Below are 22408 nucleotides of genomic sequence, written 5' to 3'. Positions count from 1 at the left end.
TATCACTGATTACTCCAGGAAGATGTTTATAAAGGGTTCCTACATGTTGCAGGATACAATCTAAGTGCTAAGCATTTGATTTGAAGGAAGAAGTCTATCTTGTAAATTCTTGGTATTTTACCCCTATAATGAAGAACCTAGTAATGGCCATTGTCAGATAGGATATGAAATCATGCTGCTCTAAGTCTGCTATGAGAAGTGACATTAATGTTAGTATAGTCTTAATGGCTAGAGACTCAACCAGGCAATCCATTTGCGGTTTCTACTGTCTATACAACCTTAAAATATATGAAACTTTATTGGCACAGTTGAATTCCGTATAATTGTGTTTATTACTGTAATACAAAAATGCAATATTCATATTAATATTTTATTTGTTGTAGTGTTCTGAATAGCATTGGCAGTAGCAGACAGGGAGATACATCAGCTGTATGCTGTTTAACAGTGTTTTACCCAATTGTTGTATATTGCATATTTCTCACTCTTTAAAGTATAGAAAAATGAAAAATACATTGTTATCAAAGCTATCAATTTAATAGACAATGAGCTGTGAAATATGTTACATCAGTGATAGTTTCTGATTTTTGATTCCTCTGGAAAACAAGCATCACAGCATATTCTGGAAGTGCTTCATTTTTGCTGAAGCGTGAGCTGATACAGCTATTTTTCTGCTCTGTAGTGCTTCTATCACATTTATCAAAAAACCCCCACTATCTATGAGAACATTGTCTGAATTTGTCATCCAGGGTTGGGCTAATGGTTTTCATGATGGTGTTTGATGCAACTTTGCTCCAGTAGGACAAACAACGAGGCTTTAGAACAGTTATTTGCAGTTATGTCACTACTTTTAATAATATCCACAAGACCAAATATTTCCATAAGCATGTTTGCAGAACAACTGTCATTTTCTGCAACTTCACCATTTAAATAAATTGTATTGTATTCTCATGTTATAGAAGAAACCCCTCTATTTTTAGTTCTGTTCCTTTCTTCTACAAAAGCATCCAAATGATGAAATAATAATAGTTGTCTTAATGACAAGTTGATAGAATAATATATATCATGTTAATAATAAGCAGTTGTGCGTTCTGCTCTGTTCTTCGTGGATTTTGTGTTGTGATTTATAAACCAATGAATGTGAAATGCTTTGATGTTACTTGTGTAAGGGTAATGTTTGTGCTTTTTTTGCATTTACTTGTCTACCTTCTGTTCATGCCCCAATTTCTTGCAGTTTTTATGGGAACTGTTTATGAACCAACTAACATTTACGTTGTTAAACTGTTTCTGGAGAAGGAATGAACGAATCTTTAGTGTTCTCTGCATGGTGCTTGCTGTTTGACCCCCTGCTTACTAATGATATAGGTTTCCTGTATTACTTAAGCTTCCCTAGGATATTTATTTGCAATGTCTATTTAAATATGTTTTAGGGTCAAATACACATCGTTCGACTGTTTTAGGATTGTTTCATTTTGCATGCTGCATACCAAACAATGTTAATTTTTTCATCCTAAAGAATTACTTTATTTTCTTTCACAACATGTAAAAGCAAAAACATTCTGCACTGACCAGTGGCTTCAGGTGTATTTTCTTAGAATTTTCAGCAATTTTTTTGTCTGCTGTTTTAGAAGTGTTGCCAGGCACCATTAAGGCACTAGGAACTAGGCTTCCAAGCTTTTGAATACATTTGGTAGGACTGTCATCTCTTTCTCATAGTTTTCATCACTGCCTTTTCTAATCCACTCTCTTGCATTAGGTATTCTGATCCTCACTTAAGTGTTAGGCAGATTCATTTCTGTCAAACATCCGGCATTTTAAATGCCTTTTCTCCACTTTTCACGGTCTCAGTGCTACAATATGCAGTCTTAAGGCCACTTTAGTTAAATTCTGCAGTTGTTTTCTTTTCCACTTTATCCAGGATTAGGATCTCATCCTCATCACCAATTTGTTGTGGCTTTACTTTTTACACAGTATTAAGGGTGTGGTGGAGCCACAGTGGGACAGTCAAATTTCAAATAGCTTTGGTTATGAATGACATTTAAAAATATCCGAGTTAACTACCTGTATTCGGTGCTGTCCTGCTAAAATACTGAAGGCTTCTTTTTTAGAAGACCTCATGCCTCCCATATTGTTTAAAAAAACATAACTGAATTTCTGAACATAGCACTATAAAACAGATACAAATTAATTTGTAATAGTCCTTCCTATTTTCATTGTATGAGAGTTCTGTTTTGATCACATGTATATACTTTCTGATTGAAGTGTACTTTGCAATTTCTACAGGAGTGTACAGAATGGGCAGTAGCTTTTCCATTGTCAGCATTGCTGTTGATAGGTTTAATAAACCAGCTGGAGAAGAGGCTACACATTTTGTGCACGAGCATCTTTTCTTGTTTTCTTCAAGGCTTCTCAGGCCATTATGCCTCTCAAAGATAAAACTGTTCTAGCAACCTCTACTTGGTTGATACACCTTCTTTTCTTACTGTGGCTTTGACTTTCAAAGGATCCATTACCATTCTCAGTGAAAAGTTTGGTGTCACTAAAATGGTTTAGATAATGAATTCAAAAGCAGTTGAAGCTGCCTTTTCCCTTCTATCGTAAAATGGTATTTTTTTACAAGAAAATGGTATATTTACAGGAAAATGGTATTTTCTTGTAATTTGACTTGTTTACTTGTATCAACAAAGCTTCTGACTTTCTCTGTAAAACCTTGAATTGCATTTTTCTTTTGTAGTTTACACAATGAATGACAGATTCTTAAGCAACTTGGACAAACTTCTGCTTGAGTTTGGTAGGTCATACCATGTATTTCTGAAGTATTAATTTCTAATGCAGTACATACTTTATAGTGATGTTTTCAGCTTTAAACAGTTACATTAACTTAAAATGAGCAAATTTATAATAAAAATAAAGTTTTGATTTTTTTTGTCTACATGATGATTTGTTAGCTATGAGTTTATGGAGAGGGGGGCTAACTACTACTTAATAGCAAAACTGCTTGTCTGAAGGGGGAAGCTTGTTAAAATCTTAATTAGCGTTTGTGCTATAAATATTGCACAGCATACATTTGTTTCACTGTTTATTATAGATATGCATGAAAAAATGCTTATTTTCTTCTTAGTTTTCCAGCTAGAACAAACGTCTTATGCTAAGGAATGCGTGAAGCAACAGATAAATTGTAAGTAGTGATACACTGTTTTATCAGACATTGAACACACTGCTTTTAATTCATTAGACCTCATACATGTTTTGAGTTTCAAAGACGGAAGCAAGCCTAATAATGAAGGCTGTCCTATGTCCTGCTTTCACCCTACCTCCTCTTTTGCCATCAGTACTCTCTCATTCTCTCTAGCAGACTTTGCTTTTGCCTTCCACTTTTAGCTGGTGGTGTTCAGCTGTCTCATGGACAGCCAGTTTCATGCTGCGCCATTTCCTGCTCTTACTCTGTAGCTCCTCACAGTCACTGGCAGTTCTTTGATTCAGCTGTGCGTGCTCAATACATCTGCCACTTGCCTCTCTTTTTTCTTCACGTTTTTTATTCTTCTCAGATTTGGACTTCTGCCTCACTGTTTCTTCTCTCTTTCTGTAATAATAAAAGTTCTCTCAATTGATATTGCCTACTCAAGCAAGCCTCGTTCTTTTTCTGCAATCCGGCAGCTTGTACTTTTTCTTGAAATTTCAAAACAGTAAACCAAATGAGAAAGTCTTGCTCCACATCACATTCTTTTCTGCAGGACTAACATACAGCATAACATTACAGGCTTAGATCTTTTCTATCATGCTGCTATGTGGTATCACTCAGTTACGGGCCAGATTGTGGTAGAGAAGATTCTTCAGACAATCTGAGGACACCTCTGCTCATCACTGGTGCATTTTAAAGTAGAAATTGAAGCTTGTAACCTTTAGAAAAAAGAATAGGGGATAGTTCTGGTCTGATTGGTGTTCCTGTTGATGGCAACATTCCTAATAATCTTGACAGATGTGTGCAAGCACATATTTATACACTAAGAGAATTGTCAATATTACATTGAAGTATCTTAAATATAAAACAGAAATCTGTAGCACTAATTGGTACACTTGGAAATTCTGTTTTAGCTATTTGGTCGTATAATTGAAACTTAGAGATGGGGTTTTCCTTAACATTTATGCAAGCTTACTGTAAATGCACGTGCTTCTAGGGAAAGTGCAAAGGTTGCTTAATAACTTGGTATTGCCATTTGCAGATTCAGATTAGAACTATCCATACATATATGAACTTAAAACTGACCCTCAGTCTTTTTAAAGTTTGGGTTAAGTCCTTCAGAAGCCTACCAGAAATACTTCCACTGATTTAATTTAGTCTCTGTGTAAGTATTACTTGGCAGAGGAACAGTTGTAGTGTTTAGCCTCTGAATTTTAATGTGTGGGATTCATCTGGGCTTCTTGGCTTGACTCCCTTTATAATCAGTGGAGGGAAATAGACACTTTTAGGATGTGATTTATATCACCCTAAAGAGAGAGTTTAAAGTACGTTAGATAAAGTATACTTTAAAAAATGCCTGTTTCTCTCCACTGAGTGTGGTGGGAACCCTGAATGTCTAGTTTTGAGACAGATGTCTGCACTGTAAAGTTAGGTGAGATAGATCTCATCCACGATGTCTTTACAAACCAAAGAATAAATAGAAGAATAAATAGAACAATTCACACTTGTCTCAGAAGTGTTGATCTATAGAAAATACTATAGAAAATGTTAAGTGCATAGTTTTGCATATATAATAGATACTTATGTTAAAACAGTTTGAAGTTTAATGATTGTATATAAAACCTGTGCTCTGAAATTTAATGCCTTTATCTTGATGAATCTCAAAATGTGGTCTGCAGCCTACTTCCAGATACACTCATTTCACAGAAATGAAGCATATGTCAGTCGTCCAATATGCCTCATGCTAAGTAAAGACAAATTACTCAAGATATTAAAGATATTAAGATATTAAAGATAATCAGAATTACTTGATTACTCAAAATACATTGAGAATCTTTTGCTTTTTGCTAATTGATGTTTCTCCCTGACAGATATTCTTTCATGGTGTAAATTTTGCTGGGATTGAATGTGACTATTAGCAAATGCTGCAAAACCAGGCCCGAACTTCAGGATGGCCTGGAGTTCTACAGTAGTAATTCACACAACCCAAGACACATCCCACGTAACTAAGATGCCCTTCCCAGTTAAACGGATGAGAAGGGCAGAAGCCTGTGTTTGAGACTTCTGTCTGGGGCCTCTGGTGCCCTCCCCTTTGGCACACAGTGCATCAGAGCAGCAATGATAGCAAGGGCTGATTTGGCGCTAACAAATGTAAAACCCTCTATTGGAGTATAAAAAATAAACAGCACGTAGAGTAAACGTGCACACAGTTGTGCTTACTGCACTGCTTTGTGGGCATGCACGATAGCTCTCACAGCTGCTACTTGTGAAAAATAATTGATCGATTTGGATTCTACTAACTGCTTTTTTAAGAAACTATTTCCTCTTGTTATCTGTCTGTTGTTAGAAAAGGCAGAAATAAGATTCTGTGCTTCTCAGATATCTTGCTGCTTGAGGATTTATCATTGTAATGAATACTTGTCATAAATTAACCCCTATTTTCCACTCAGTCCATTAATTTATCATGCATTGCACATCTCACATTAGAGTAAATTCCTTTTTTGATTTGAATTTTCTCTGCTAGTGTTTCTAGAAATCATTTGCTTATGTTGTTAGTGATGTTTTTATTTCTCCCTTCTTGTAGTCAGCTTTACTATTCAGAACATTTGTAATTTTGGACTTATGTAAAAGAAAACAAATGTTTAAAAGACACCTTTAGCTCAGGCAACTTCTATACTCCAATCAGTCCCTCCAGTTGCAAGCATTAGTCAAGCCAAAGTAACTTATGCTCAAGTTTCCCTGTGTACCACTTCTAGTACCTTGGAGATACGTCTTTCTCTAGAAAAATGAGGTGTCAGCTTTAACTGTTAGTCAGATTGCTTTTATTTCCACCACAAATAGTCACTTCAGTTCTATAGAGACTGGGATGCAGAAACAACATAAGATAATGTTTTCTTCATTATTGATCTCACAATATTAAATGAAAATTAGGTACTCACCACACAGTTCAAAATCCCTCAGTGTTTGACTCTGTTGTTGCTTTACTTAGTTGCAGGCTGCCCACTCGTCTGGCACTATCAAGATGAGGTGTTTTGGAAGAAATTTTGAATCCTTCTGAATTTAGACTTTTTTCATACATATTTTGAAAATATGTATGAAAAACAAAACTGAAAAGTCAGCAAAACACACTAGCTCCAAGGCTGCAGGATCTATAAGTGAATTTCCTGTGATGAACAGTGGACAAATCATGTTGTCTTATGAACTGTGTCCAAGTGTTCTCAGAATAGGATAGAATGCAATAGTATCCTTTTCTGAAATAAAAGCATAAGAATATTCATATCATAACCCATCACCTTTTGCAGTATCCATAATGGTTCTTGTTCTCTGCATTTGGGGGATAAAAATTTTTAGATTTCTTACAACACCCAGTTTCAGCCACTTACTTCAGTAGATAATGTTTTACCTGGCCTATGAAATATATCTCGTCGCACAAAAGAATGTCATAGAGTGAAAAAGATACAAAGAGAATATTTTACTAATTTCTTTTCTGTTTTCATTTGCTGTCCATTGCATATTGATGATGGCAGGTTTTGCTTTTTCAAAAGTCAGTTTCCATTGTTTTTTAGCGTCTTTCACATGATGATAAAAGAAAGAGACAAAACCTTTAAGAGAGAAGCAAACATGAATATGAATCAGCATATCTTTTGGGAGAATCTGTAGTTTGCGAGACTACTTTTAAAACTTAAGATTTTTTTGAATCAACTAGGTTTAAAGTTGATGAAGCCTTTGCTGCTTCATAAAATTAAATATTATGGCAGTTCAGTAATTGTATTATATCTATTTTAGAGGTTACTATATTAACCAAAGTATGAAACAAACAGTTTAAAAAAGTGGATTCTTACAAAGCACGTGAAATCAAATCTTGCATATCTATGTGCTGAAATGCTGCTGCTATCAAACTTCACATATTAATATTGCAATTGTTGGTAATACCCATATTAGTGAAAATATTGTTCTTCAAAATCCTGCTGTTCTTTACACCCAGAATATTACATTTTGTCTGCATGGGTAAGACATACTTGAAAATATTTTTTTATTTCAGTGTACACTGTAAAAATTGTGGAAAAAAAGAATGAAATCGCTAGGTTGCAGGAAAAGATAAACAACAGCAACGATGCAATTGTTTGTTTGCACAAGCAAAATGAGAATATTAAGGAGAGCTATAATGAGTAAGTATAGTATCAACTGAACTTTTAGTTATAGATAGTTAAGAAAGTCAGTGAAAGACTTTAGAAATAAACAGTGAAAAAATATTATAGAAGTGTGTATGTGTGTGACCAGACAGGAGTGACAGTAAAGACATCTTGTATCTTTAGTATTTTCCTGATGTTTTTAAGCTGTGACTCATGAGGTATAAAAGTTGCAGTATTACCCGTCCCTTGATAAAGTACATTATAGAAACAGAGATTACATTTAAATTTCTCTATTTTAGTACTTTATTAGAATCAGTAATAATTTTCAGAGATCACGGGTGCCATCTTTGCAGCATGCTGATGAATTTGGGCAGTCAGGTAATAGAACAGAATGTTCTTAATTTTATCCATCTAAGCTTTGAGATTTGAACAGTATTAAGAATACTGTCTTTGCTAGCAAGATAGTAACTGTCAGTGACGATAAGGCTCCATTTTGTTCTGCTTTGTTTAATACTGAATTTGGCTACCTGAAATTGAAGTATCTTTCTACTCTTTTGCTTGCAGTTTGTACTTTTTGTTCTAACACATATTCTCTCTTAAGATGTTTTGTAACTGCCTGTATATGTAGATATGTACGTTCTTTTACATCAGATTCTGGTGTGATTTTTACTGCTGCCTTTAAAATTGTTCTTCGACACATACTGTTCTGATGAACCCCCTAGGCTGCAGTCAATAGTTTTCTTCATAGAAAAATTTCTATCAGATTATTAGGGGAAGTTTGAAATGCAGATCAGTTTGAGGTCTTAATAACCAGAAATTCTTCAAGCAGGTATTTGGGTATGAAGGCTTTCTCCATACTGGCATGGATAGTCTTATTTTATAAAAAGAAAATTTTAGGTGTGCTTTACCAAGATATCAAACCAGGAAAATCTGTATTTGACAATATAGAAAGTTTGGCCCAGATTATATAATCCTGTATTTTTCATTGTAGTGTTCATCTTTCTACAGTCTTTTTAGCTCCTCTGTAGTTTAAGTGATGGTCTGTTAGCAAATCCTATCCTATTTATTTTTTTGCAATTCTATACAAAGATAAATGCTTCAAAAAATATCTGCAACATGTTTTTGACATTTTTATTACACTGTAAGGTACTCTTTTAATTTCAGGATGTGGATGGAGAATGTGGGTGTTCCTAAAAATAAAAAGAAGTGAAGATAGCCTCAGGGTCATTTTTAGGTTTATTTTGAACTATCTGAAAAAAGAGAAGAAGGATGGAATGGAGTCATTAGTGAGTGGGGTGGGTATAGTGGCTAGCTGTTTGAATCAGCTGTCATTCTATACTGATCAGTAACTTTAGCATAAAAAGAGTTAGGGAAAGATTTGAGCTTGATAAGAAAATTCCAGTTTTATTTATACTAAATATTTGCCTCCAAGGCAGTACAAGGTGAACACTTTGATAAAATACTAAAATTGTTCACACTATTTTCTCAGGTATCTTTTAAAGTTGCAAATCAACTGTTATGTAATGCACGTAAAGAATTAAAGGTAGAACTAAGGGATTTGATCAAAATTTTATTCATTGAGTTCAATGGGCTTTTGCTCAGGTCCTAAAAAGACTAAGCAATGACATTAATGTAAAATGATTGAAAATGAGAAATGACTCATTAATGGATACATGTATTCATACAAAGATGATGCTTGCAGAAGAGCAAATACTTGTCTTAGATTATTGAAAATGTCATTCAACAAAATACTGAAAAGTACAATAAACAAGCCCTAGCTATATGCTCAGACAATTAAAAGAAATGAAAGAACTTATATAGTACAATCATCTTGAATTTCTACTATTTAATCTAATTAATACTCAAGATTCACTGGACATCATTCTAGTGTAGCTTTTGTAAATTCAAGTATTGGTTTGTAGTCAAAATCTTCCCTATAGTTGACAGAGTGAAAGACAAATATTACATTTAGTTGCCAAAAATACTTAATAGATCTTTCAAGAGACTATTCTTTTGTCTGGATTGCTGGACATTGTGAGTATATTGAATCCAGTATGAAGACTGAATGAAATATTGGGTTCTTATATTCAACAAGTCTACAGAAAATATGACATGTAAGACAGGAATATCATGACACTGCTATATTTTCTAAAGGAAACTATATAGGTCTATTTAACAGGCTGAAGGCACACAATGGCAATAATGAAATTCACATTTTTAGACAAGTGATGACATTTTTCTGATAATTAGTCTTGTGAATGTTTCAAATTACAAATATGGATCCCAGAACAGGAAAAAGTGGTAAAATACTGCTGATGAAACAGTTCCGATTTTGTTGTTTCTCTTACAGTTTTTAAATTTCAGTTTAAGGATGATGTGATTTCATGGAAATAAAATTAAAAAAAAAATTCAGCCAGAGGAGCTCAGAATATTGCTAATTTATGAAAGAAACTGCTGTCTTGTCCCACTAGTTAAACTGCAGGATATTTTTATTACCATCAGATCAGCGTGGATAAAGATTTTTTTTTTTATACTCTATTAGATGAAAAGAAGGCCAAATAAATTTGATAGCTGTCAAGAACCTCTGTGAAACAGTGATGTGTTTAACAAGTTAGTAGTAGATCAGCTACTTGAATCCTGCATACCTGTGCTCTGTTTACAAAACTGCCTTCTTGTACTGTGTCTTTAGCATGTCTGCAGAATAGATGTGCATACGAAATGCAACACACAAAATGTTTTGTATTTTGATTAATACAAGCTCCATGATTTTTTCATTGTTCGTTTTTTTTTCCCTTGGAGGAAAGGCATGGAATTTTCAGTGGAGGAAAATCACAATGCTTGTATGCTAGTGCATTTTTATATAAGTACCATTGGTGTCTACTTTTTTTAAAATCTGATCCTTTTAAAATGTGTCTTTCTGCTGAATTTGCAGCAACTGTGGGGAAATTGCATTTTCCAATTACACTTTTAATCATCGATAGCGTCAAACAGTTTGTACCAATAATACTAAATTTCCTGAATGGATCCTGCACTTTCTCATTCAGCTTTTTTGCTGGCAAACTTCAATGCTGTTGTAAATGTTGATTATATGTTCTTGTGTTGTCTCAGCACCTGGAGTATATAATTTTTTGTTCAAGGTTATTGGACTTCTGTTCAGCAAATTAAATGTCAGGTCTTTGTTCTTCATTTATTTCCTTGGTGGAGATTACATTAAATTAGCTGTTTCTGAAGCCTCTGTTTTATTCTGCCTGTGGAGTGATTGTCCAAGTGCACATTTGTACTTTGTGTGATTGCATGCTGCAAACACTCCAGTTATGAACAAGAGGGCATACTCGCATCCAAAAATGCCCTTTGCTTGCTCTGCTCATGAATATGCAATGCGAAGTGCATCGTACATTCTCAGTTGCTTTCACCTGTCCAGTACAGAATTACTTGCTGCGTTCAGTCGCAACCTTGTTCTGTATTGCCCTTTCTCCTCTCATTGTTGATTTCCATTCCTTTAAATGTAACTTTATTTTTGCTTCACATCTGTGCAGTTCCAGATGCACTTGATCTCCAGCTAAAGCTGTGCTTCAGTCCTTACGGATTCTTCCTTCTTCTGTCTTGTCAATCTGTAGCTTTGGTAGGATCTACATAAATGTTCCTAAAGTTGGGTTTTCTGTGTGCATCGCCTTAGACAGATCCTTGCAGTCATACAGAGTTCGCTCCAGGTGTTTGTGTTGCTTTAGGGGAATGCGTATTCTGGACAAATGCTGGATTTATAGGTCATTTAAGCGTTGACTTGAGAGAGAGTGTGTGTGACTTCTTTTTTAGAAAGTTTCTATGGAGGGAGCATGTAATTTATTTTAAGAGGAAATGGGATTTCTGTACCACTCTTGCCCAGCCTGTTTACATGATGCGCAAGGAGCAGCCATCATATGAACCTCAGCTCCCTGCATCTCAGATGTTGGCTACTGACAGCCTGTCACTACAGAGCTTATTTTCCCTTAGTGAGGGAAATGTTTGTCAGTAGCAGATACCCTTATTTAGCTCAGTAATGACTTAAATCATTGTTCTGTTGTTTCTGTTACCTCGAAACACATAAGTACGTATAAGTCTCAATGAGATATTACTCCCTATCCAAAGGCTGCATGCACCAGAGGTTTCTGAATTTGTCATCATCTCTAACTGAGCCATACCCTGTCAATTTTTTCAGTTACAACTTTCTATGAAAATGTGTTTTCTTGTATCTGCTACCTCAGCTGGAAGGGAAGGAGACATCCGGGCCTTAGTGGCTCGTGCTCCTTACAGTATCTTTTTTCAGACAGGATGTTTTTTTTAAGATCCATTATATGCTGCTTCCAGAGATCACATCTGCATTTCACTTAAATCAGGAATATATTCGCCTGTCTTCTAGATTTCACACAGCCAAGGAAGCGGCATCTTGGCATACCTGGCATACATCCAAGGAAAAAGGCATCCAGGCATACCTGGGTGCTGAGACAATAGTATTGGTTTAGTTCCAGGGCACTAAGTCCTTCATGTATTCCCTGAAGTTGCTGTGATTTCAGTACAATCTGCAGCATCCTGTTGTAAGAACATCACTTTGATGGGCTGCCTCATAGCTCTCACTTTACATGAGGCACCTGAAATGGAGAAAAACCCCCAAAAATGAATAATTATTTTTCAGGGCTGTAGAGGGACTGCATGAGACCAAGAGGAGACCCAGGCCAAGCCTTACACAACAGGGACTGATCAGTTTACTCTAGAGGAATCTAGATATGAGCTGGGTAGGTGGGAGCGACTCAGCACCTCTTGCCAGGAGACAGGTTCCTGGAAAGGGTGCTTTTAGCAACGTAGATGTAACCTGTGTAGCCAGATACCAACTGCATTTTTTATATACTAGTGAATTTGCAAATACCACAGTGTTTTTGTTACGTGTCTTTTTTTGTGAAGAGCTGAACATTTATACAGAAAACATCCAGTGTCACACATACGTTTTAAGCATTCTGTGTTTTGAGTACTAATTGGAGTCCTTCCAAGTAGGAAAATACATGTGGACGATGACTCAGAAGCAGAAAAGAATGTTACCTGTCAGCAACTGCAGTTCATTTCTCCTCTGCCATTCATTTATTATTAACCGTTATCCAGGATGTTTTCCTGTAAGGGCAGAATTTGAGTTCATCTAGTCAGTAAGATGTGGTATGTAGACTAGTGAGTCCAAACTCCCAGGTCAGTGCTCCCAGTTTCTGGGCTATCGTACCGAAAGACACCATCTCTTCCTGGCTGTTTTCTGAGAGGGGCTTGCTTAGGTGATGGAGGAGATGCCATGTTTGTGACTGCTGCTTGCATTTAGGTATGAGATAGCTGCTAGTAATATTTCTGGTGAAACCAATGTTGTGTTCATCACCAACAAGAAGAATGTATGTGTCTAAAGGGTTTACTGGTTTCATTATTCTGAGTACCTGTTGTTTGGATTTAGATGTCCAACTGCTTAGCATTAGGCTCCAAAGATTTTTGAAGTTTACTCTATTTCTTTTTCAAAAAATACTTTGTAATTTTTGGCAATCCTATACCTATTCTTGAATTTGTGACTTTAAAATCTTGAGAAGACAAATGTCTGCATATAAAAGCTTTCTGTACTGGAAACATTTATGTTTGACTTTCAGAACATCAGATGAATGACTTGTCCTAATTAGCTAGCTGAAGTATCTTCTTTGTTGATGTCTTTGTTTTTAAATGCCTTCTTATTAGAAAAGACCATTTATATACTTTTTTTATTTCTCTGCAGTTGGAAACCCACTTACTTAATTCTTAGGGAGCATGAAGAATATTTGAAAAAAGAACTCAAAGCCAACCAAGAAGCTACAGAAAATGAGGAGTATGTATGATCACATGAGATGAGGTTTCAAGCAATAGTACTTACTAAGCAGTCTAAACTGATCAGCAGAGATAATGCTTTCTGCATGAAAGAGAGCTATTGGTTTTGTAAACTTTTCAGGGTAATAAGGTGACTGAATAATTAAAAGGATATTCAGTTTACATTATTAGGAGGTCATCTGTTATTTTGTAGTTACTAATGAGATAGGATAAAATATGGCTTCTACAAATTCCACTGCTTCCCAAATACCTATGAGAATTTTCCAGAATACTGTTCAACTTGCTACAGTTTCAAGAAAAGTCCTATGAAATAAAGGCAATGAATGTTTCAGTTCTGGCAGAGATGTGAAATGTCAGAGCATATTAAAAAGAAATCAAGTAAGTTTCACCTATAAATGATTTTTTTTTTTCATTGTGATGACATATCTTCAGATACACTGTAATATCAGTAGTTTCAGAGTAACATTCAGGTTCAGGTAGACTTTTTGGAAAATACTGAGGTTTTATATTTGTTCAGAAGCATCGTTTGAACATAAGGCTTTAAATTCATATATGCACTAAAAGAGGTGATAATTAGATATATTCAGATAAGTGTGTGGTTGTCTTTATTTGTGACTATTCAAATATTATTAGAATATTCAAATCAAGTTTTGTATATATCTGTATGTTATTCATAATAACTGTAAGCATGCAAATTGAGTATTAGATCCTGAAAAATAGGGTAAGTGGTTCAGGAAAGCCTGATCTATACCATTTTAATATTAGTGGTTCTAGAATGGATTCTGCATTGTGAAGATATCACTTGTTTTGTTGTAGAATGTTGTTGCAGAATGTACCCTTGTGATGTAGAATTTAACACTTAAATAAAATTGATCTTCATTTCAGAGAGACTGCTCTCCTTTACTGATCTGTTTGAGAAGGAGCAGAGATTAGTTAGCCCTATGCTGACAGCAGGGCAGATCCATTTAGATGTGTGAATACCAATTTAGAGGTGTAACTTTAGGTAACTGTAATTGAAAATTTTAGGTTTGGTTCTTTTGTGAGTGTTCTTTTTGCCAATTGTTGAAGACTGCAGAAGTAGCATTAGGTGAGCAATAGCCTTTAATTAACTCAGTAGTTTATCTGTCTTCTTGTTCAGAGCTCTATATTTGGTGAAAATAAGGCTAAATTGGCTTTCTGTTAGTATATGATAAAGCCATTTTGGCTTTCACTAATTTGAGCTGACAAGCCAGAGAAGCATTACTTTTAAATTGCTTCTTTAGTTGACTAGTTTCAGTTCTAACATGAAAGTGTTTGATTTAATTTATTTTCCTGAGCTTAATTATAAGACATTATGACTATAAATCATAACATAAATTTAATTTATGCATTTTATAGAAGTGGTCTTCAGATAGTTCTTTCAAATATACTCCCTCTGTATTGAAGCATTTGATAATTTGTTCAAATCAGTAAGATGTGCATTCAGCAAATTCTAAATAAACAAATCAGGAAGAAAAATAAGTACATTTAAAACTTAACATGCTGAATGTCTTGTTAGCCTGGCATTTGGGGACATTCAGCACATTTGCTTTAGATGGAAAGATAATTTTAATTTTCATTTAATTACGCTCTTATTATGGAGGTTTTAGGAATGTTCCACATTTCTTTATTATTATTGATTTCAAGTACATATAAGAACATTTAGTACTGAAAATTAATCCTGAAAATAAGTGATATGAAGAAGGAAAAAGAAAGAAATAGCTATTCATATAGTGTTCAGGGGTTTTTTTGGGTGTTGTCCTTTTCCCACTGATCTTAAATTAAAACTTCTGCTAATGATGGTAATGTATTGCTGAATGCTTAATAGCCAATATTTAACTATGTTGACTGGAGAATGTGAATTACTTAGAAATATTAAAAATAGTGACAATTTCTTAAGGTCAATGTATTATACAATGTACAGCTATAAATATTAATCTGGGGAAAATATATTTTGGGAAAAGTATTCTTTTAAAGTTTGAGGATAACTTGATATTGCTCTTGTTATTTTCAGAAGTTTGAAATGTACAAGTTACAGCAAATTACTTCACTTTCATTTATATTTTTAAAAGTTATTCGTAATGCATTCTTAATTGTATATCAGAAAATTCCCTTATTGGTCAGTTACTGCTTGTAGCATCGATTAGGTTAAATAGAGCTCAACATTCTCCATCTGTCATACCTGGAAAATCTGGTACAGTAATAACTTTTTAGATTCCCAAGACTCTCATGTAGAAGAGCAAATAGATTAATGCCCTGTTCAACACAAAGCTTGAGAAGTCTCAATTCCTTTCACAACTTTGAATCATGACAGTGTTGATTTACAATTTCATTCCTCTAAACAGGTGTGTTGATCTTCAGTTAATTTAACAGAAACTAGTGCCTGGAGTGTGGTTTTTGTTTGAAAACTGAGATCTTCCTTTTTTCTCCTGTGGTAACAAAGATTTTTTTTTTTTTTTTTTTTTTTTTGGTAAGAGCAGAAACTTCCACTATTGAGCTTGGACACAACTTTCATTCTGTTCCATTTCCTAGCCTAGCCATAGGGCAGTCAGAAATGTTTCCCTTTCAGTCTTATTATATTTAATGATTTATTGCAGTTTGAGATGAAATACTTTTTTTAAAGAGGAATACTGTATGCTTCTCATGTAATGAAAATTTTCCTTAATGTAGGCTTTATTAATGCTGCAGGCAAACAGGTGGATTTCTGGCTTTGGTTTAGAAACATAATTTGTTTCATAAAGGATTTTCTGGCTAATCTACATGTGTGCTAATAACTTAATATTCCAAAATTTCCCCCTCTCCGTTGTCGCTTTTACCATTTTGTAGAGCATTACATTTCGTTCTGCTTCAAATCTATGGTTTTATAATGGCATATTCTAGTGTCAAGCAACTTTGTGTAATATTTCTTTCTCAGTTGAATGATCAGCCTGCAGTAACAATGCACAGTAGATGTCTGTACCTGTGATACGTCTATATTAATGTGTACTATCTGCATAAATTCTCAACATAGAATTCCTGTAATATGTTTTGCATATGACCAAATTTATCTTTTTTCAAGAATGAAGGATGTAGAATATAAATATTTGAAAAATGATATCATTTACTTTCATTTCAAGAAGTTGTTAAGCAGCTGTTTAATTTCCAAGACAGAAAGAAATACAGATATCTGGCACTGCTTGTTATTATTCATAGTTTTAAGAAGCATTAATAGTTAACCTCTTGTCTGTGTGTGAAATACAGACTTCCTGCAGACCTATCCTGACATCACCTGCGTATGACATGAAGAAACCAGAACCAGTTCGCTGATTGAATTGTTAATTACTCACTTTCCCGAAAAGATACTTCTTTTGCTGTGGAAATTGTGTACAATGGAAGTTACGCTCAGCAGCATTATTGGTGTACATAAAAGACTCATCACAATGAGACAGTTGAATATTTGGTCTGTCATTAGCAATCTATCCTATAAATTCCGTGTCTGAATGAGGAAACAAACCGAGGAAAGTCTTTTCCAATGCATTTACTGTCATCGATTTAACACAAGATGATGTACTACAGCACTTTTCTTTCTCATCTTTCCAAACATACTCTTGATTAATTTTCAGCTTTATGTGATGAATTGCATCCAATTACTTTTTATGGTATTTATTTGTTTTTATAGTGATTTCTACAATAGCCAGTTTAAACTTTTAAAATGTAGTGAGCATTTATTTAATGGGGCCTCTTAATTGATGCTACCTACTTTATTCATTTGTAGCTACGTACTCACGTGATCTCAGTGAAATTATATTAATGTAAGATTAATTTAGAGGGCAGTCTTAAAAGGAGCTGAGCATTCTGGCTCTTTGCCAACTAAACATTTAAGTGTTTGCTTAACCTTAAGCATGAATCGCTTTATTGTTTTAATGTGACTAACGTATGTGTTTAAGGCTTCCCTGGATCAGATACAGATTGCTCAGCATTTCCTTGGAGGCAGCTCTTAACTAAGTGATGCATCAGGCTCCTCTAAATATAGGATGTGAGGCCAAGTTCTCTTTTAGTGCAAGTTTGATACAGCTCTTCTGAAATCAGTGGATTTGTGCCAATGTGTACCAGCAAGGAATTTGGGCTGCTGTGAGTTTCATGATAATTATACAGAGAGTAAAAGCATTTTACATCTGCAAAGCTGCCTTTGAATATGGTAAAATCTGCATCCCTTTCAGAACAATGAGGCCTGACTGCTTTTTACTTCACAACTGTATTCTTTGTTATTTACAGTATAATCTTTGAAAATGGTTGGAAGAGAAAAATTAGAGCCAAGTAGTGATATACTGAACATAATCTGACAGTCTTATTGAGCTGATTCCATAAATTAATACTGTTTTTCCTTAGGAATAATAGCTTCATGTGAAAAAAAATTAAATGACATGTATTTTTATAGGAAAATGTATCAGGATTACATAATCCAGTATAAAGAGATTTTGGAGCAACACCATAAAAAATATTCAGAAACTCCACTTGCACAGGAATATTGCAGAAAAAAGAAAGAGATTGAAGAAATCCAAAACAGAATTTTGCAACAGTCTGAGCGATATAAATTGCAAGAAGGTGCTTACTTGGATATTGGTATTTTGGCATTAATATTATCAAGGCTTTAACAGTAGATCCTGGCGTAAACATTGGTAGTGCACTGCACATTAAAAGTACTGTACAAACACTAACAAATTAATTTTTCACAATTTCTCTTCAGCTAATAAAATGTTCTTTTTTTTCTGTTATACCTTTTTGAGAGGGAAGATTTTGAACAAGGATTTAGAATATGCATGCTAATACTTATTGTTCCAAGACATGAATGTAGGAGGGAGAGGTTTGCCCTTAGGCCTCTTGGGGTAAAAAGGTCTTTAATAATAAAATTGCATTAGGTCTAACCTCTCAAGATTCTATTTTAAGGTATTTTTTGTATATTTATTTTTATGCTCTTTTTCGTGATCTTACTGTCTGTACTGCTATTTCTGTTATGTATGCTAATCCAAAGATAAGGCTCCCAATCTATTAATTTATCTTAGATTTGTGAATTAATGTTCTAAAATGAAATTTTATTTTTGCAGAGCCTACACCTTTTAAATCCCTTCATGATTGGGCTTTACAGATGTATCCTTGTGTAGTGTTTATGCAGTTTACAGGGGAAAAGTTTATATCTACCTTTCACATCTTTCTATTAAAGAGTATAGTAATTATTTACAGGTTTATGTCTAGCGTGGCAGCATAGGTGTTTTCTTATGAGAAAATGGAAAGCCAAATAATACGCTTCAGTTAAAATTTATGAGAGCATTCTGAGTAAAGAAAAACAAATCTCATTTAATGACATATCAGTCAAAATGCTCCATTAAGGAAGAGAAGACTAAGCAAAGTTAGATTTGAATACTTGTCTAAGAAATGTAAACTTGTCAGAGCTTTCTGTACATCTAGAATTTGCACTTACGGGATAGGGCTGAAAGGGATTTCTTAATATGCCTAACCTGAAAAAAGTAATGTTGCCATAGAGACTTTTATAGCATTGCTGTCACTGGAGTGAGCAGGAAATTCCTGCTTCTGTAGCTTTCATAGGATCAGAACTTAAATTGGATCCCATGGCCTGCATGGAGATGGCCCTTATCTCCTTGATTCACCAAGTTCATGAGCGACCTTTGTGCCCTTTTCGACGCAGTTCTATTTCTCTGACAAATTACTGGAAAAAATGGGAGGTCCTCACTAAGGTTTCATTCACCACATTTTGTTTCCATAGGATTTTTACCCTATGGGCAATCCAGGGTCAGGATTGTCCCAGTGGGAGCTTTATCCTCCATTTTCCTACATGTACAATTCACATTTGATAGACTTTGTAAAAGAAAAGCTTTTCGGTAAAATACTTAGAGGTTATGGTTCAATATCTTTATTCTCTGACATGATTACATTTTTTATACCATTATATTCCTTAACATGAAAGCGCTTCTCTGAGGCAAAAAACACAGGAAATTTTAAAGCATGCTGCAGTTGCTACGCAAGAATCAATTGCATTAGAAAAAGAAACAGAAGAATTAGAAATGAAAATTAATTATTTTAAAAAGGTAACTATGTATTTTAATTTTATTTTATATGCATATTTTTTATATATGTAGATATATACCATTAGATATTCTGAAACATAAAAAATGTAGTGTATTTTCAAGCACACAGACAAACAGGATGATTCCAGAATTAGTAATTATGTTTCTGTAGCATCACATATGCTTGCTTAGGGAAGAAGAATCTATGCATGTAAGAGCTCTTAAAGCCTGCTTTTTATTGACCTCAGTTTACACCATCATTTCCCTCAAGGCACTGTGCCACGGTGGCTTCTGTACTAGCTCAAGAAGGCCAGACGATATTCTTCATAATACAGCAGTGCCATTCCTTAGTGAGCCCCAGGGCTTGAGTGTATTGCCGTCACAGATTATACTAGTATTTAGAAGGTTATGTTAATATGTTTAACTAAATGTGTTTTGAAATAAGAATCACATAAATTCCTAATATTTTTTTTTCAAATAAATGCGAGGATAAATAAACCTCAGAGGCTGATTTAAGGCAGGACATTAGTACAGTTCCAATGACTAGAAGAAGCCCTGATTCCAAAGTGATGATCTTTCAAAAAAAGGACTTTTGTCAGGACAGCACTTCGACCCACTGCTCTACTAAGAGGTCGAAGGTCTCTCCTAAGCCTGAATACCAGTCTCCTAAAGGGTTTGGTGAGTTTTTATAGTATCACAGCTGGTCATTTCTGCCTCTCTGGACCAGATGATCAAATATTCCATTTACAGCTGTGTCAGGCATGTCCACTGCAGCCAGCCCAGTGCTGACAGAAGCATACTGTGCACTGGTGGTGGTTTTTATTTATAATTTGTAGTGGTGTTTGACAGCTGTGGTTATAGACTGAAGTTCCCAATATGGTAGATGCTGTATAAACATACAGTGAAAAGGAATGACGTCAGTTAATTTGTATCTATTAAGGAGACCATGTAAAAAGCTCTTTGTTCTGAATAGGTTTGTAGTGTCTATGCACAAAAACTTCTGTGTTTATTCCAGTTGTTATAGTTGGTCCAACAAAAAAAATTGCCTCTCTCTTCAAACCTTGTTCTGCTTATTTCTTTAAACCATCGTGGCTACAAAAACAGTGGTACTATGCACTGATTTGTCAGTTTTAGAAAATATTTGCAGCATGTAGCTATAATTTTTCAAGTTTTTATGATTTTGATGTTTATATGTTCTTTATCTTTTCAGACGTTTGAAGCGACTACAGAAGCTCAAAATAATTCAGAAATGATGGAAGGAACAAATAAAAAAAGTCTAGAGAAGCCAAAGGAGGTTAAAGAAAGGTACTTTAAAAAAAATGAGTTATTTTCCTTGCTTTCATCCAGAATGCCAACTCAGCATTTACACAAAGACTATAACAAACACAAATTGTTGCTATGAAAATGATTGGCAGGCTTCTCCAATCCTGGACAGGTGATTTAATTATGTAATTTTAAAAGTTTCATATTTCTTGGGGTTTAGTAAAAAATGGTGGTGCATTTTGATTCTTGAAAATTAAGTGTATTTGGAAACATACTATCCGAAAGTATTTTATACAAGTCTTTGTTCCTCATAGCTACTGCTTGGAGAATTATGTGGATAGCTTTATAGGTTTGGAATATAGCTGCAGTGACTGTGCAGTCAGAAATAAAATACTTTAACTTTGCTAAGCAAATATTTGGTGAAAAAGCAATCAGGGTTCCAAATGTCATTTGTGTTCATTTCTGAACCACTTAAGAAATTTAAAAACAAGCGTGAGTGAAAGTTTCATAGACAGGATTAATGGCTTAGTAAATTAGTCAGTGGTCATTTACAACTGGGACTCACTTTAATTGGAGCTCATTTACAAGTGACTGAAAATCACCATCAGGATCATCTTGCACTCATCTGGAATCCTTGTGAGTATTGAAATATCACCCTTAGAGCTAGTGCTGTTAGACTAATATTCCATTTGAAACTGAAAGTATGTCCAAAAAACTTGGTTCAAGTGACTTTACATTTTGTTGTAAAAGCTTGAAAAAGAAGCTTTTTAGGGTTTTAAAGTAGCCATTTAGTGGACTGTATGTGTAGAAATGTGTCATTGTAATAACTATCCCTAAGATCCTTTCCACACAGACACTTTAAATGTCCTCCTATAAACCTGTGAGTTATTCAAACTTTTTATGGTTTATAGCCTTACAGCAGTTCTACTTGCATGTATGTGCTTTTCTTAATTGGCAAGACCTCAGAAATACAAGGAAGCAAGAAATCCACTTGGATGTAAGACTAAGTAAAAAGGGATGGAAACAGTCCCATGGAATTTTCAAAGGAACCAAGTATATTCCGTCTGAAGAAAGGAAAATGCTAATTAAAGAAATATTGTAAAAGACAGAGGAAATCTGCTTGGCGACCGAGGGTGTAAGAAGCACCCAGTCAAAACTCTCATAGAAAGGGTTTGCGAAGGGCATCTTGCTAGACCTGCCAGTTCTGTGTTTGCCTCTGTGCCATGGTGTCTTCAGGTGCTTGCACCTTCACCAGAAGTTGTCTTGATTGCATAGAAGTAGATGCTTTTACTGAAGCAACCGTTCCATGGCTTGCATGGCAGTTAAAAGATGCTGCAAACATTTTACACTATCCTAACTCATATTTCTCTTTAACCTTCATGTATGCATTTACCTGATATAGCATATGAGCTATAGTATCAGACCATAATCTGATTATTAATTAATGTTTTGCCCAGAGTAAATTTTTAAGCTTATTCATGTCAGAGATACTCACAATATAAAGACTTGTGGCAAATGGTGTAAAAATGTTTTTAAGAAAACCATTTGACATTAATGTATTAAAAACTTAGCACTCGTGAAATCAGGATTGTCATTTGCTAAAATGATCTTTACTAGAAAGCATAGAAGTAGATAATTTGATTAGATAGCTACTGGTGTTAAAAACAGGTGTATTATGAGTCAGTGAATATGATCACTGTGAAAACAGAAAATGTACTAAAATTATATATTTTAATTCTACCTCTGAAAACCTAAATTATCTTATGTTCTAAATGAGAGATTTTTCGCTGATACTTCTTGGAAAGCATATTCTATAGTCATGTGGACTAAAACCTTTGCAGACTCAAGGCAATGTGCATATATGTAACAACAGAATATGGGTACCAATCTCTTGT

General features: G+C 34.6%; 1 protein-coding gene across 1 annotated transcript in view; it reads left to right on the top strand.

Annotated features, from left to right (window-relative positions):
- Positions 1-2739: 2739 nt before the first annotated feature.
- The window catches only part of C5H14orf39 (chromosome 5 C14orf39 homolog), a 31755-nt gene continuing 12086 nt past the window's right edge, over positions 2740-22408 (top strand). The window contains exons 1-8 of the mRNA XM_026114268.2: positions 2740-2788; positions 3119-3175; positions 7221-7347; positions 13082-13171; positions 17606-17790; positions 18273-18315; positions 19151-19271; positions 20461-20555. Coding sequence (XP_025970053.2) covers positions 2740-2788; positions 3119-3175; positions 7221-7347; positions 13082-13171; positions 17606-17790; positions 18273-18315; positions 19151-19271; positions 20461-20555 — 767 coding nt within the window. The remainder of the gene's footprint in view (positions 2789-3118; positions 3176-7220; positions 7348-13081; positions 13172-17605; positions 17791-18272; positions 18316-19150; positions 19272-20460; positions 20556-22408) is intronic.

This window comes from Dromaius novaehollandiae, chromosome 5 (genome assembly GCF_036370855.1).
Source record: "Dromaius novaehollandiae isolate bDroNov1 chromosome 5, bDroNov1.hap1, whole genome shotgun sequence".
In the NCBI taxonomy this organism is placed as follows: Eukaryota; Metazoa; Chordata; class Aves; order Casuariiformes; family Dromaiidae; genus Dromaius; species Dromaius novaehollandiae.
This window is presented reverse-complemented; position numbering and strand designations above follow the sequence as displayed.